Source organism: Carex rostrata, chromosome 23 (genome assembly GCF_964058835.1).
Source record: "Carex rostrata chromosome 23, lpCarRost1.2, whole genome shotgun sequence".
NCBI classification, from domain to species: Eukaryota; Viridiplantae; Streptophyta; class Magnoliopsida; order Poales; family Cyperaceae; genus Carex; species Carex rostrata.
This window is the reverse complement of record NC_135940.1, coordinates 2,539,717-2,556,657: the sequence shown is the minus strand read 5'-3', so window position 1 is coordinate 2,556,657 and position 16,941 is coordinate 2,539,717. Positions and strand designations below refer to the sequence as shown.

The window sequence follows — 16,941 nt, the reverse complement described above, 5'->3', positions numbered from 1 at the left end:
TACAAATTACTCTAGATATGTTGCAATGGCAATTATTCTACAGTTGAGGCTTGGCTTGTGAACATCAGTTGATGCTGAAGTGGATAAGAATTAAGAAGTGAGTTTGTAATTGTTGGAAAAGACCTAGGATGACCTCTCTAGAATTTCTGCTATGCATATAACTTTCGAAGTACCACAGTTTTGAGATAATTTAGGAACTAGGACTAACAAAACAACCATAACCCCCCTCAAAGATTAACAAAAATGAGACTGAAGCATAACCTCATCAAATATGAAAGTTACCGCACTTTAAGAAAATAAAATACCATGGAAAGATTAGCAAATATCAAACACCAAAATAGTTACCACTGATTCATGTCAAAACATCTTCCAAGAACTCTTCCTTTCAAATTAGGCAACTAAGCCAATTGAGGGGCACAACAAGGGCATTGCATTTTGTTACAATAGCTACACCATCAGACGGACATTTGATACACTAACAAAATAAAACACTTACATATGCCCATAAAGATCTCCATATGACCATATCTCTAACTACGTCTATTCTAAAGTTCAATAATAATTTAACAATGGCCCATTCTCCAGTGCTCCTTCTCTTCTTCATCACCATCATCATCAGAACTAATGTCGGCAATTTCTGTATCATAGATGTCAGAACCATTTTCACAGTAATCATATGGGTCTCTCTCCTCTTCATCCCCTGAAGGCACTTCGTCGGGATAATCAAACAATGGATTATCTTCAGCTACAATATCGCGCACGAAAAACAAGAATCAAAATATTGGAGTATTGGTGTTTTTCAAGTTTAACATTTATAAAACAGCTAATGAAAATACTGCATATACTGTGATGCCCTTGCTACATCAGCAAAATCAGCTATCAATTTTTTAGTATACTGACAGAGGCTAATTATATGTCGAATTGTACTGTGAACATTAACAGCATGCTAATTGTATTTTAAGTAAATGCTTATTACTTCATAATAAAATTATAATTAATAATACTCTTTTCCTTTTCTTCTTTTATGAAAAAAACCACAAAAAAGGGGAAAGATAGTTACCATTGGAATCGTCGGTATCATAGTCGGATTTGGGCCCATCATAGAAATCATCATCATCACCATTATCTACTTGTACCCTTCAATGAGAAAATAAAAATAAAAATCATGAAAATAAGTCCCACACCTAGAAATTCAGAGTCAAATATTTGAGTGATGTCCCTAAATTTATTTGGGTCTCTCTTTTTGGATATCTGCAAGCCATGCCCATATGTAGAAACCAAGATTAATCAATACTTAAAGCAATTGCACTTGCAATGTTCATATTACATAAATCAAAGTGCTTCATTACAGGAAATCACGGTTTAACTTTACTTAAGGGTTAGGTTCAAATCAAAAAGCAAGCTAGGTCCGGGGTAAGGTTGACAACTTGCAAAGAGTAGGCCTTTGTTTTATCAAACAAATCTAATGAGCAGAACTAGCAGCGAATAAACGAAAAGCCAGGTGCTAGTTTCACAGTTGAAATTTTTTGCATGTCATTGTAAATAGCATATCTAGTGCAGTTTGTTCAAATACCAAATGATAAAGAAAAGAGTGCAAGAAAATCTTACAAAGGAAAGTTGGCTTGAATGTCATCCATTTTGGTATCACCATCTTTTTCCACCGTATAAAGGTCATACACATAATTCTCTGAAATAAAAAAAATTATATTTGAAGATATACCAACATTTTAAAAGGCTCTTAGTTATTAGGATTTATAAATGAAATATAAAAAAATTGGATACCATCAGAGGAGACCTCGGAAAATATATCAGATTCAATTTCAGTGGCTGCTGATGGGATGTACTCTCGTACAAGGGGTAAATAGTTGCATAAGATTGCTTCATCTTCCACCGTCATATCTCTTTTTAGAGAGATTCAGTAAATAAAACATTAGTAAGCTGCTGATATATACTGTTACCAGGAGGCTTCTACCGGCCAGAATAATATCATATATAGTCATTTAACTAAACAAGGTAAAGAAAAGGGAACAAATCAAATTGAATGAATAGCGGGCTGATGGCACCTTACTTTTTCTTTTCAATCTTTGGAGGTGTTTCATCAATGGTGTCAACTTGAAGAACATCATATAGCATGCATACCTCTTTTAAGGAATCCTTTCTACTCTTCCATATTTGCTCAAATCTTGCATTCCTTGCCATCTCCTGAATTTATAAAAAAAATAGCGAAAAATAATGATAAATAGCCTTGATAGGAACTTATGCTGCTCTAATACACACACATAATTTACATGCACTATTGGCACCGATGCATCAGGTGGTTTACTATTATTTTTTAAAGTAATCTACTAACAGAAACTTATATCTGTCAATAGAGAATCCCTAAAATTGACTCCCTAAAAGTGTGACTAATGAGACGCAAGGCTCCGGACTGATTTTTTTTTTCCCCCAAAGTTATGGACTCCAACCTTTCTAATAGAAAGAAATATTTTTATTATACCTTACATTTTTCTTAATTGTATTTATTTGCTTCTGTGATTCCTGCAGTCTTATATAATGTTAGCAAAATAGAGGAACTATATAATGTTTTTTGACTTGTTTATCCTTATGGTGAAAAACCTTCTTATAAATTAAAATAATATTTTTGTTATACACAAAGAACAAGAATAAAGTGTACATGTACAAAAAGACGTCTTTAATCCTTCGATTTTAAAAAATGCCATATCACTATATCCTTATCATATCATATCCAATTCAATACTCATGTCCGTATACATTATGCATAGATAGGAGCACAAAGAACATTGATGACTAAATAATAAAAAGAAGGGGTACCTCATGTTTTTGTTTAGCAACTTGATTCTTATCTGGCTTCTGCTAATTAGAAATGAACTTGTGAGAAATAGGTATAATTGAAAGAGAAATTTCACAAAATAAACAGTAACATATAACAAGATTAAGCATTGAGGGATTCATGTTTAAAACTAAGCTAAAATACAAAAATGAACTCACATTCGCCAGCTTGAATGCTCTCTTTCTCTCCTCAATTTTCATATCCTTTGAAACATTGGAATTAGTCTGGCAAAAAACATTGTAAAGATAAAATAAGGCACCGTATTAACATTATCAAGGTAAATGAAAACAACAACCAAGCCTTTAGTCCCAAGCAAGTTGGAGTAGGCTTAAAAAGGGATGCAACAGAGGGACTTCCCAGGAGGTCACCCATCCTAGTACTACTCCTGCCCAAGCACGCTTAACTTCGGAGTTCCGATGGGATCCGGTGCTTTAGTGCTGGTATGGTCATGTGGGGCAATTAAGTTCATCTATAATTAAACTTTGAACAACTTCAAGCGTGCAGTAATTAAAGAAAACGTGTTACGTATGGCATAATTCTATTGGACATTTGAATATAAATTTATTGTTATTTTGGACTTCTCTATTTCGTGACAACTGGTATACGTTAAAGACTAATTGAGAGCTTCGTTTGGGTTACTAACAAATACAACTGTAGGATTTTACTATATACTTATGTGTTCTCATTTAATGAGCACACAGTGAGCAAAAAACAATATGATCAATTAATAACCAGGCAAATTCCTAAATTTCACTAATAGTTTGATTGTTACAAAATTTTAAACTAACCAGGAAAGAATGCAAAACAGTTCCGAGCACATCAGTACAACTTTATTGTTATTTTAGACTTTTCTATTTCATAACAACTGGTATACAGTAAATGCAAATTGAGGGCTTTGTTTGGGTTACTGTAACTACAGGATTTTACTAGGTACGTACTAGTGTCTTCTCATTTAGTTAGCATATAGTGAGCAAAAAACAATATGACCTATTAATATACCATCGAAATTCCTTTATTCCACTAATTTTTTTTATTGTTGCGAAAATTAGAAACTAACCAGGAAGGAATGCAAAACAGTTCCCAGTGCATCAGAGTTACTGATAGTCTCAACATGTTGCACAAAAAGCTTCTTTGATTTTGGTTCCTCCACAACTAAAACAAACACAATACCACACGCAAAATTTAAACTGAAAACATTCTAAAATCACGTGACAGAGTACAAAATCAACATTTGACGATTTTATTAACCTTTTTGTGGCGTCGAACCAGAGATAGCGAGCCTCTCAAAATCCAATAAGGTTCTCTTAGAAGGTCTTTCATTAATCTCAAGCCCTAAAACGAGAAACCTAGTAAATAAGTAACCAAACGAATAGTTCTGGAACAACAAGATATTAAAGAAATACAGAGCAAGAAAGTTTACAAAATCCATCGAATCTGGCCTGGCTAAGTTTTCTCTTAACCCTTACGATCACTGGTTTCTCATTCACCGAATCAGGAGGCGGTGGCAGTGAAAAGGAAGAACAAGAAGGCCTCTCAATTTGCGCCATTGCTGGTGCCTTCTCTAGTTCACCTCTTAATTTGTACAACTCGCTTTGTAGCAGCCTCCTCGATCATTTCGTTTATTAGTTCGATTTTTGCAGGTAACATTTGCAGTGCTCCCCCCAAGATTTTTATTAATATCTTAAAAATAAAGAAATTATAAAATCTGCCGTCCGAATTTAAAAAAAAAATAAAAAATATCCTGACTGCCCAAACAAAGGGCAGCCAACTGTGAGCACCAAACCACTCCCAACTCCCAAGTGGAAGAGGGGGCTGTCCGATGGCCATCGGACCACTTTTGTGTTCAATAGGTTCTCTCACCGTCAGATCTGCTTTAGGATTCGTGTGTACGGATTTTAAAGCAGACGCGAAATTGCGGGCGCGAATCCTAAAGCAGATCTGACGGTGAAGAGAACCCATCGAACAGAAAAGTGGTCCGATGGGCGTCGGACGCCCCCCTCTCCCCTCCCAAGTGGAGCAGCCAACTATCTATACCAAGCAGCCATGGGGCAGTCTTGTGCACACATTAGGGCCTGTTCGGACAAATCACTGTTCACATGGGAAATAAAAAATTCAGTTCAACTGAATTTTTTTTTTCCCACGGGAACAGTGTTTGTCAGTTCAATTCCCGTGCCCATGCCCATTCCCATTTGTCGACCGAACAGGCCCTAAGGTTTTAATTTCATAAATTTAGTATTTTTGTTGTTAGAATGAATTTTGAGTGGACAGGAGAGAGAAAAAATCTCATATATAGGAGTTTTATACTAGACTGCGCTCCACTAGGGGGTGGCTTGGTATGAATAAGTTGGCCACCCCACTAGAAGGCCGTTTGATGCTTAGAGTTGGCTGCTCGTTATTTGAGCGGTCAAGACATTTTTTAATTTTTTTTTCAGAGGACAAATTTGATAAATTTTTTATTTTTTAAGGTATTAATAAAAATCTCGGTGCCCTCTCCCCCTATTTATTAGTGTTAACTGTTAAGAGAGGCTATGGTAGATTACCTATCAAGCAGTGTTATGGATTTATATCTTTATTTACAAAATTGGATTTATATTTTTATTTACAAAGTTCAAACGGTTGATCCGAACAGTTTAAGCACAATGTTCATATGAAAATATACTTAAAGATAAAATTTTATATATTGTTTATAATTGTTCATATTTTTTAGATAGATAAAAAATCACTACTTCGGATGGTTTAGAATTTTTAAATCCAGTAACTTTTAACCTATCTAAAAAATGACAAAATTTAATATGCAAGTCATGTTGAACGGTTTAGATTGATTATTTATATTTTAAAAACGAATATATTAGTTCATGACACGGGCCGCTTTGTAATATTCATATTACATTGCCTCATTCTAGTGTAAGTTGAATTTTATTGTTCTCTTTTGATTTCTTTTATGTTTATTACCGTGTTTGCATTACTGTATTCATTCTTTGAGATTTTCATGTGAAGTATATTACGGTCTAATACTTTATAATTATTTGTATTAGTGATTTTCATGTAAATAAATGTTCAGGTCAACATGAATTGGGATTGATTGAATTTACCAATTTAAAGGTGAACCAGTTAATTGAATCTTTATGCTTATTTGTATTTCGAAGCCAATTTCATTTTACCCATAATTCCTTGCATTTTATTTGCAAAACCCTTGAAATATTTGTTTTTACTTTTCAAAATTTATTGTTTTGCTATATTTGTAAGATGGCAAGTGATGTTATTATTCCTGCAGAATAAAAGGGGCAAAATAAAAAATATAATAATTTTCCATTTTCATTTTGAAACTTAAAATTGTATCATACGTTCAAAATTCTTGGTTTGTCCTTTTTCTAATGATTTTATGCATTAGATCATCTTCATTGTTCTATCAAGATTTAACTCTTTTCCTAAGATCATTTAATCCTACATTCCGTGCCTCACCAGATTAAATGCAATTTGATGGTTTCATAATTAACTTTTGTTTCCAACATTAGCTGAAATTTGTTTGATCTTAAATCATTTTTAATTCTTTCCGTGAATATTTATGATGTTCAAGTTGTTTGAAATACACTAATTCAGAAAGCAAAGCTATTACCTTAGCTGCAAGGTGTTGTCAGAAAATCAGAATGAGAAACTTGCTAATGAGTCATCCACGCCAAAAATAATACAAAAATGTTGAACTCTACTCATAATAATGGGTTATTATTCGACACCTCAAAAGAGATAAAAAATTAACTCCCCTTTATCTATTCTATTCTACTTAATCACCTATGTCTCCAAAATTATCATTTAGGCTAGAACCAATTTGATTGCTCAAAATCTCTAAACTTCCTTAAATATTTCTCCATGTCAACTCTTGATTTAGCCCAATCTACTTTCTCAATTACTGTTTGTGGGTCATCCCTTTCATTCTGTAGTCAAGATAACAAAATGTAGAATCAGAAACAATATTAATTCTAAGATCAATTTCTGCAATGAAATATACATTTCAGAACAATTTAATAAATAATAAGTCTAGTACCTCATCAATAACTTTGAAAGATGTCCCATTATCACGGATTAACAGTAAATCGTTTCTTATATTTCTATTTTTACCTCCTGGTACAGTAACCTGCGAAAATAACAAATAACCACTTCATATCAATTCTCTTTTTATATGCCAACTGTTAAACAAAATATGCATGAAAGATAAATTCCGAGACCATAAGTGGAATGACATAATGCAACAAAAACTTACAACAACTTTGGCCCGTGTTATTGACCTTTCTTTTGAATCAATTACATAAATTTCTTCAAAATCAAGCACAAAGTCAGCATCACTTTTCCTCCTGTTCTTGTAGTGCTTTGTTAAGAATACCTACAAAAATGCATCATCAACAGTAAGAAATTGGACCTTACCGACATAAAATAAAAAATATATTGACATAAGTTATTAGTTAATGCCAAGAGTATATACCTTCATAACCTCTTCATTGAGTTCGGTCAGTGGGTCGTTTGGGGTGTCTACTGGTGGCTCGAAAAAATTGTACACCACATATTCTTTCTTTGAGCATCTAGTCAACTAGCATTTTAAAGCAATAATAATATCAAATTAATATATCTTCCAACAAAAGAATCTCAACACAGCATACTGGTAAGATCACGAGCTTTATCCAGCTCTTGTATTGATTGCATGAAGTCGTGTACCATATTCATATGGGATTGAATTGAAGTTAATTATGAAAATACTTATCCCAGTTTTTTTTTATCATGGGCAATAGTTTCAATATAATATCAAAACAAGGGCAGTTTTGGAACAAATTCTAGAAAAAGAATGAAATTACCTTTTGAGGCACAGGAGTAAGAACCTTAGGAATTGAGTACACATCCATATCTGGTGGACTGACATACATCTGTTTGCAAAAAGCAAAAATGAAACTTCATACTTTGCATTCATTATACATGCATCCATATCAGATAAATTGAAATATGAAGGTTTCGTATATCATTGTACTATTAGTATAGCACTGAACTGGGTTAATTTGGATGTAGTATGGTAATTACCATACAGGTATGGGAGGACAAATTTCTTACTGAATGGCAATGCCTGTACCAGTATGAGCAGATATGTATACAACTGTATTTACACAAATTAATGGTCTCTTACCAAGGTGTTGCCAAGGTAGCTGAGAGTGCATGATAAGTGTTGATCTAACTGGTACGGTGGCAGACTTAACTGCCAAGAACTAATATACCATATTTTTTGTGGGCCATCCGACCAAAATCAAACAGTCCAACTTAGACCTTAATTTTTCGGGAGGATTTTTATTTTTATTTTTAATCTAATCTGAAATCGGACAGCCCCCATGCAAACTATGCACTTCACTGACACAACTTCTATGGCATCCATCGTTAGTTTCCCAGTTACAGTACCATACCATTATCACAATTCAAAACAATAGAAGAAACAGTACACTCGTAAGCATTATAAAAGAGAAAAATTGAATATTCTACCTCTCTGAAATCATACACATCATCATCTGAATCTGGCGATTTTCTGATGAAAAAATCACAATCCAAGAGGCTGATTTTATGAAATTCCTCCTCATTGATTCTATAATCGACCATGGTGTCCGCTTCCCATCCAACCGTGCTGACAAACCCTCCACTAGACAGAGGAGCCAGCGCCACCGTCTCCTCTCCGGTCCCCTGTTTAGTTCCATCAATCAATATATTGTCGTACTCGATTTCGTAGTCCTGCTCGTTGTCAGCATCTTCTATTTCATCATCGAAGTAATCAGCTCCGGGAAAATCATCTCCGTCGTCACCGACGGCGACTGAGAGGTCCCGCCTGAGATGGCGCTCATGGAGGCGGAGGGGGAAGATGGAGTTTAGGCTTACGGTTAGGTTTAGGGTTTTAGGAGGGGTTAGGCGAGAACAGAGGAGAGGTGGCGAGTGAAGCGACAGAAGAGCGCTTCTCATTTTTTAAGCAACAGGGAGCTCTTCTTTGTGCGAGACCTGCTCAGATAAGCTTTGCTTGTTACTAGTGTAGTTGTGTGAGATGAAATTATGGAGAAAAGGGGGTCTAGTGGATATCGTACAAATTTGCTCCGACGCCTGTATTGACCCGTTAGATATTCGTCAACATTCGTGTTTAACTTGAGATTTATTCAATTTTAATTATCACACGGATCATGACGCTTATTGAATGGTTAAGATTGTGGATCAGACCGAATTTGGTCCGATGCTCATAAGATGCACCCCACTCTCGGGATAACATTAAGCTTGTAGGAACACGTGGGCTCCACATAACATTCAAATAAGTTCCGGTCTTAGGGTTTACATAATATATATTTTGAGTAAAGCTATCGTGTGACATGTTCATCAAGAAAGTTTGGTGAGCATAACTCCAAAAGTATATCGAATCGACGTCAAATGCCAAATCCAAACTGTTGAAATCCATGTACTTCATGAGTGATGCATATACATGCAAAATTTTGAAAGTTTCAAGTTTATTTGCTACACGGTCAAGTGGTCAAAGAAATGAACATTTTATTATAAGTTATTTTATATATTCAATTTTTATTATTTCTTTGACCACTTGACCGTGTAGCAAATAAACTTGAAACTTTCAAAATTTTGCATGTATATGCATCACTCATGAAGTACATGGATTTCAACGGTTTGGATTTGACATTTGACGTCGATCCGATATACTTTTAGAGTTATGCTCACCAAACTTTCTTGGTGAGCATGTCACACGCTAGCTTTACTCATATATTTTTTTAGGCCTCATTAGATTTGATCTGTATTATTTTTTTTATGTTCAATAAAAAAATACGACATATTGATTTTGTTTCGGAACTAGAGAGTACTAAAATTAAAATAAACAATATGTTACTAGTAAAAATTGAATTCAAGTTCTCAATAACTACAAAGTAAGTTCTAAACACTAGACTACTTTAAATAGATGTGTGATATTTTCTGAGGGAGCTAGGCTATATAAAAAATTCTAAAAAAAATATATATTAAATTTTAATATATATAACTAAAATTTTAAAATCATAAGGTAGCTTAGCACCCGTACGAGTTAATGTAGATCCACCCCTGTTTTGTTTTGATGGGTATCAAGAGCTTATTAAGAGTAGAATTAGGGTGTTCTTAAGTTTACCAAACAGTTGAAACCCGTCTACCTTATGAGTGATGCGTCTACATGAGAAAATTTTAAACATTAGAATTAATTTAATATAAAGTCAATTGATAAAAATTAGAAGGTTAATAAATTAATTTTAATCCATTCATTTTTTGAACATTTTTTGACCGCTTGACTTTATACTAAATTATGTCAAATGTTTAAAATTTTCACATATAGACGCATCACTCGTAAGGTAAGTTGGTTTCAAAGATTCGAATTCGTCATTTGAAACTGATTTAATGGATTTTAAACTTAAGTTTACTAAGGGGCTTGGTGAACTTAAGAACACCCTAGCTTTACTCGCTTGTTAAAATACATTAATATTGATAAATTATGAATATTGATTTTTCAATTTATTAATTCATACAATAATAAAATTGAAGAATGATAATTTTTTATCTTAATCTAAAAAAAAAAATATAGATCACATTTAACAGTTTTATTTTGACATATAAAATTTTAAAAATATAAAAACAAAATTACGATAAAAACGCAAAATAGAGATATATTTAAAGAGGAGGGTTCAAATGCACCCAAATTTTTGTGCACCCAAATGCACCCTATCTTTCAAATCTTTTTTCTCCGTTTTCAAAGTCCGAATAGTCAATCCGAACCATTAGATGCGATCTATATATTAAGTTGTGCTTGGAGACCAAATTTTACATTTTCTGGAATTTTTTTACTATTTATTAAGTCACTTTGAAAATCGCTGATTTTACAATTTATGGACCATTGGATCAGCGATTTTTCAAAGTGGCTTAATAAATAGTAAAAAAATTCCAAAAAATATAAAATTTGGTCTCCAATCACATCTTAATACATAGATCGTATCTAACGGTTCGGATTGACTATTCAGACTTTGAAAATGGAGAAAAAGGATAGGGTGCATTTGGGTGCATTTGAACCCTCATATTTAAAACCTCATCTACTTTAATTATTAGTTTTTGTATTTTACTTGACAATATATATTCTATTGTATATCTCAATTCACATATATAATATAACTCTATGTACTGAAAACGTATTTTAGGAAAAAAAAAATTTCTGCTCACATATCAAAAGAATGGAAAAAAAATAAATGAAGATAGAAATATTCAAAATTGGGTCCCCTATTACCAAAAGGTCCAAAACAGACCTCAACTCATATTCTCTTGTCTGTCTTCTTCCTCGTCGCCCCATCTCCCCATATCATTTCTTCATTTTTAATTTTTAATCCGCGCCACTCTCTCTCGTAATTTTATACTCGCCACTCACTCACTCACGCCACGCGACGCCACACGAGAAATCCAGTCGCGGTGGCACTGTAACCTAAAGCAACATCATAAGCCATCCAAATCAAACTCGCTCTCCGGCATGGCGCCACCTCCGCCTCGGCCGGAGAAGATGGCTGCGGATTTCTTCATGGGAGGTGCCGCCGCTGTGGTGGCCAAATCAGGCGCTGCTCCCATCGAACGCGTGAAGTTGTTGCTACAGAATCAAGGAGAGATGATCAAACGAGGGTATATCAGGAGGCCTTACATGGGGATTCGGGATTGTTTTCTCCGGGTTTTCAGGGAAGAAGGCGTGATTGCGTTTTGGAGGGGGAATCAAGCCAATGTTATCAGGTATTTTCCCACGCAGGTATGATTTTCTTGGATTTCTTGAAGAAAGATGGATCGATGTTGTGGTTTTGTTGTTGCTATCATAGGTTAAGGATGCCTAGCTGATTAGTAACTTAATTATTTGTTAAATTAAGACTGGAATTCAACTAATTTTAAATTGGTTACTAGCTCAGTGATTGTTGTGCGTACTTGTAATAGGAATAATTAAACTTGATTTGTTTAAATGAGTCTATTAATGAGCTGTTGTGTTATTATTCAATAATTTGAATATTTAAATTTGTGCAGAACACATGAAATGGAGGCTGAATTATCATGTTATCTATCTTTTAATCTACTGCTCAATAAAGTATCTTTATTCATAAGTTTTTCTTTTCAGGCATTTAATTTTGCATTCAAGGGCTATTTTAAGAGCATTTTTGGCCGAGATAAAGAGAAAGACGGCAACATGAAATGGTTAGCCAGCAATGTGGCATCAGGCAGTGCTGCGGGGGCCACTACCTCTCTTCTCCTTTACCACTTGGATTTTGCACGCACACGGCTCGGGACTGATGCTGTGGACCATCATGCCCGAACTCAGCGCCAATTTAAGGGGTTAGTGGATGTGTACCGGAAAACACTGGCAAGTGACGGTATAAAAGGGCTCTATACAGGATTCAGTGTCAATTTAGTGGGGATAACTTTGTATAGAGGATTTTACTTTGGTATTTACGATACCATGAAGCCTATTTTGCTAGTTGGACCTTTAGAGGTAAATTTCTAATTTTGACTTAATATTTATTATTTGGGTATTTCTTGAAAATTCTACATTCATTCTTTATACCAGTCAGATTTGTACGTGCCCTGAGTTGCGATAAGCTTTTACTGGTTTGTCTTGAGTTCTTTGACATACATCCATTAATAGTTGTAGAAGTCCAATTGTATCAGCACAATTGGGCTTGTAATTTTATTTACTCTTTGTTCACATTTACATTGTTAAAAAATAATAATACAAGTATTGGTTCAGTATCTGATTGACACTACTTAAATTTATGTGATCTGCTAGAGTGATTAGCTTAAAACTATCTTTACTGAACCTACCTATGAAGACTATCAGTGTTTTTTTTTTAGGTACTGATCTGTTATTGAAATTTAAATGCTATTATTCTGAGCCTCAGTGCCTGATTGGCATTTTAATGAAAAATCTTAGATGGCAACACTGCATGGTCAGTGCAAGGCTTCCATGCTACCAGGGATTTGTTTTGTAACTCTTTTTAGTTCTTTCTCGCTTAGTAGACAATAGGCACACACATTTTTCCTATAATAATAGCAATCAAAGAATTCTCATCCTTTTCATTTTTTAGTTAAAGTATATCTTATATTACAATTATTTCCTATTATGTAACTATTTATCTAATATTTTGTTACTAGGGAAATTTCTTGGCAAGTTTTGCACTTGGATGGAGTGTGACGACCTTCTCTGGTATTTGCGCCTACCCATTCGATACTCTTCGAAGAAGAATGATGCTTACTTCAGGTCAGCCATCAAAGTACCAAAGTGCCCTTCACGCCTTGAGGCACATAATTGCCACTGAGGGTATTTCAGCACTTTATAGGGGCGTAACTGCAAATATCCTATCTGGCATGGCAGGTGCTGGTGTTCTTGCAGGATATGACCAGCTTCACCGTCTGGTCAACCGGAAGAATCAAAGCTTTGACCAATGAATTAAGAGGGTACTAAAATAACATTTAATAATATACAATTGACAATTTCTTGAGAGAAATGCTGGTCCTTGGGATAACCCCTAAACAAAAAATAAAGCCTCAGATAACTCTGCATCTTAGTTTTTTCTCCACAAAATAATATGGTAAATGTGCATATTGGGCCATTTGACAAGTAGAGGGAGTGAAATATATATGCTTGATCTTCACATATTTTTAGGAAATGCTGGGTATTTTTTTTGGAGATGGGATTGTGGAAATTAAATACGGTATTGACTCTACTATACTTCTTTACCCTCAGTAATTTCAAATAATGTATATAATTCATGATTGATTGATTCTACCTTCAGGATAGTTGGGGTGGGGGTATGAGAACTAAATCTGTATTGCTCAAGAAAGGCAATTGTATATATTTGGTTCATTTTTATAATTGGGTAATCAGTTACTGTTGCTTGTAAATTGTTTCAAGTATAGTGCAAATTACGAGTTCTCAATTTCTTTAGCTCGTTTGCTTTACATTTCTGTTTGTATATATTAAATTTCACTGTGTGCTGGTCATGTTCTGAACCAGCCAAATAACTCTTGAATACTTAGCAGTAAAACCTTGAACTCGTTGCTTAATCAAACCTTTCCAGTGGTTCCCTTTCACTACCAACTTACTTGAATGTTGGATTTATTAAAAGCAAACTATTGATGAATGAAATGTAGTCGTTTCCATAATTTACTCTCCTCATTTAACTGTGATTGTTGTTTCACCGAAGCATCTTAATTTGATTATCGGTATGACCTTCAGGCAGCTGCTTTGGATCCCCAATTTGTACCCATGAGAGTGAATGGGTTCCCATATAATTGATTGTGCTAGTATCATAATCATACAGCTCGTATCGGTTACGGAAAATTACAGATTTACGGATGGTTTCTGATAGTAAATTTTATTTCAATGCATAAGATATTCTACGTCAGTTTGATTATTATTATTTAATAAAATTCGAATTCATACACCTTTTTCACTCGTTTGGCATTAAAATGATTAATTTACTTTATCAGAAGTTCAGAACTGTTCTGCTATTTCCGTTCGGCCCAATTATTCCAACATAATTTACGATACTTGAGCCTTTGAAAAGAGCTTAGAGAAGCCCATATTTCTGGCCCGTTGATTAGTGAGCTCTGCGCATATAAGGCCCAGATTCGCCTAGGTAGGTGGTGCTAAATCTTCATCTTATCTTTCCTTTTGCCTTACCTTTTGCTGTTTTGCCTAGGTAGGTGGTGCTAAACCATTATCTTCTATATAAGTTCCTGGCACTTATAATAGTGATTTATTTATTTATTTATTTTATGATTTAATTTGGTGATTATGTGTTTACAGTAATATATTATTTATTTGCTATATTTCTATTAGATTATACAAGTCATTGATTTATCAATAATTATTTATCATTTGTCTGTTTTATGTTAATTTTCACAGGTAACAATTAAGTATGAACAATGTTACTTAATTTAGATGGATACTGTATCCAATTCATACCGTATTTAGACACCTATTGGTAATCATGTGCATTCTATCAAGTACTCTGATTTGGTACAAATTTGTACCATAATTCCCTTGTAATTAAAAAACAGAGGCTTCAACCCCACCAAAACCTCATACCTTACATCTGTCATTAAGTTTTGAGATAAATCCAGTACTAGATGCTAAAGGAAGCTGAGCTGGAATTCCAGGCAATTATATTCTCTGATTCCCTACTGAATTAACAGACAATGATTTGGATCGGTTCTTCTATTGCTAAAGCAAGAGCGTTCTTAGATCTAGCAAGAAGATATGTTTATCTTTATTTACGAATTTGTTTTAAGAAAAAGATTGAGATTTAATTAGTTGTTTAAATTCTAATATTCTCTTAACTTGCTATGTAATAGTAGCCATTGAAATTTAAATTTAAAAGACTAAAAATGTTTTCATTTTTATTTAATTTTAAGTGTTTTGATGGTGTACTAACGTTACCATATCATCCAATATGCTAATGGTTATTATAAGAAATATATTCTAACTTTCCAAATTTGATCTTTTCATGTTCAAAGGTTGATCCGAGCTGCTCGATGTGAACTACATATATATTAAAATATTATAGAATAAACAATTTTACTATTTTCAGCATTTTTTTACTATATTTTATTTTTTCTGATTTTTGAAAATAACCTCATTTGATATTCAAACAATTTATTTTTTATTATTTAAAGGTCGAGATTTATATGTCGTGTTTTAAACTGGTTAATTGAAAGATTTTTTTTTTTTTTTTTCATATTATCATATTTACGAGAGTTTTTTTTTAAAAAAAAAATCTCAAACATATATTTGGTGAAAATAAAAATCACACAAAATAGAACAAGAAGTTGGGTGGGGGAAGGGGGGGTGGGACCCATATTTATGTGACCTGCCATACCCTGCAGTGATTTAACATCAGCAAAAGGAATTTGTATCCTCTGCATTAACTCAAAATAGAATCTGTTGAGTTAATGTATCAGGACCGTCCAATTCGCTTTAAGATTCGTGTAAACTAGATCTACACTAATATTAAAGGAGCAATTCAGATTATAGTCGGATTAGCTCCGTTTAAAATCAGACAGCTGAGATGTATTAACTTAAAAGATGTTTTTAATTTTGAGTTACAGACGATGCGTGACTCCAGCAAAAGACAGTCTGGAAACATGCCATGGGACAACTCAGCAAGTAAGCTTGATACAAAAGGCAGTAGAAGACTACAAGTGCATGCAAATATTGGATGCTTGCGTGGCAATGATTAATTGTGGACATTTTTGGGGGCACATGTGAACAGGAGAGAAGCTTACTTGTTTGTCTCCCAGGCTTAAAGACATGGAATTAGGGTTATATGCATCCAAATGCATTTTATAGAAATCCCTGGAATCATTCTAAATTTAAAATGGTTTTCTGTGCTCATATTAGATGTTGCCTTTTATGTGGTAACGTGAGTTAATTACTCAGTACATAATTAATTAAGGTAGAGGTGTAAACAAGACAAGATTGGCAAAGTTTGAACTTAGCTTGCTCATGTAAGAACAAGTCGAGTTTCATTTTTTGTTGAAAAAAGACGATTAATGTTATAATAGGCCAAGTTATTGACAAATCATAAAATAAAATAAAATAAAATAAAATAAAATAAAATAAAATAAAATAAAATAAAATAAAATAAAATACATATGCCAATTTATATTATGTGTATACACACTCACAATACATAAACACTATATATGATAGGAGTATTCGAAATCGAACAATTTTTTCTTGTGGACATTATTTAATATCTAATACATAAAAAGAAGAAGTTGAATTATGATTTATAATATACAACATAACAGGTCTCTAGCATAGCTAGAAAGAAGAACATAAACATGCTCTCCATACTACACAAGTACACACCAATGCACAATCATGCATGTAAACAGCGCTCTCTAGTTGTCACCAACTTTTGTTTTACAGTACCTCGTCACGAGAACTTGCCTTCTATATACATATATTTTTTTTTATGATAGCCTTCTATATATACATACATTGCAATTAATGATAAAGGCACTAAATTTTC

The 16,941-nt window shown here is 33.7% G+C and overlaps 3 protein-coding genes and 1 non-coding gene across 7 annotated transcripts; 1 reads left to right on the top strand and 3 right to left on the bottom strand.

The window, feature by feature from the left end:
* Positions 1-302: 302 nt before the first annotated feature.
* LOC144574556 (RNA-directed DNA methylation 4-like) lies at positions 303-4,453 on the bottom strand. 3 transcript variants are annotated; one of them, XR_013518256.1, is made up of 11 exons: positions 4,272-4,453; positions 4,100-4,183; positions 3,909-4,003; positions 3,010-3,075; positions 2,833-2,871; positions 2,069-2,202; positions 1,783-1,901; positions 1,609-1,687; positions 1,061-1,137; positions 472-745; positions 303-411 (listed from the first exon to the last, which is right to left on the bottom strand). XR_013518256.1 is itself a non-coding variant. In XM_078324534.1 (10 exons), exons 1-10 carry the CDS (start codon positions 4,396-4,398, stop codon positions 564-566), a joined length of 1,002 nt encoding a protein of 333 aa, XP_078180660.1. In that variant the 5' UTR covers positions 4,399-4,453; the 3' UTR covers positions 303-563. The 3 variants fall into 3 exon arrangements, 1 of the variants encoding a protein (XP_078180660.1); XR_013518255.1 differs by having other exon boundaries at positions 303-398; positions 481-745; XM_078324534.1 differs by having other exon boundaries at positions 303-745.
* Positions 3,187-3,305, bottom strand: LOC144575245 (5S ribosomal RNA). Its single transcript, XR_013518382.1, has one exon. It is a non-coding gene; the product is annotated as a 5S ribosomal RNA (ribosomal RNA).
* Positions 4,454-6,534: 2,081 nt separating the features above from the next.
* Positions 6,535-8,882, bottom strand: PTAC6 (plastid transcriptionally active 6). Its single transcript, XM_078324535.1, has 6 exons — positions 8,366-8,882; positions 7,696-7,764; positions 7,329-7,433; positions 7,110-7,229; positions 6,894-6,983; positions 6,535-6,783 (listed from the first exon to the last, which is right to left on the bottom strand). Exons 1-6 carry the CDS (start codon positions 8,831-8,833, stop codon positions 6,667-6,669), a joined length of 969 nt encoding a protein of 322 aa, XP_078180661.1. The 5' UTR covers positions 8,834-8,882; the 3' UTR covers positions 6,535-6,666.
* A 2,349-nt stretch (positions 8,883-11,231) lies between these two features.
* Positions 11,232-13,839, top strand: ER-ANT1 (endoplasmic reticulum-adenine nucleotide transporter 1). 2 transcript variants are annotated; one of them, XM_078325221.1, is made up of 3 exons: positions 11,232-11,666; positions 12,024-12,395; positions 13,055-13,839. In XM_078325221.1, exons 1-3 carry the CDS (start codon positions 11,400-11,402, stop codon positions 13,346-13,348), a joined length of 933 nt encoding a protein of 310 aa, XP_078181347.1. In that variant the 5' UTR covers positions 11,232-11,399; the 3' UTR covers positions 13,349-13,839. The 2 variants fall into 2 exon arrangements, with proteins under 2 accessions (XP_078181347.1, XP_078181348.1); XM_078325222.1 differs by having other exon boundaries at positions 11,522-11,650.
* The last annotated feature ends 3,102 nt before the right edge of the window (positions 13,840-16,941 follow it).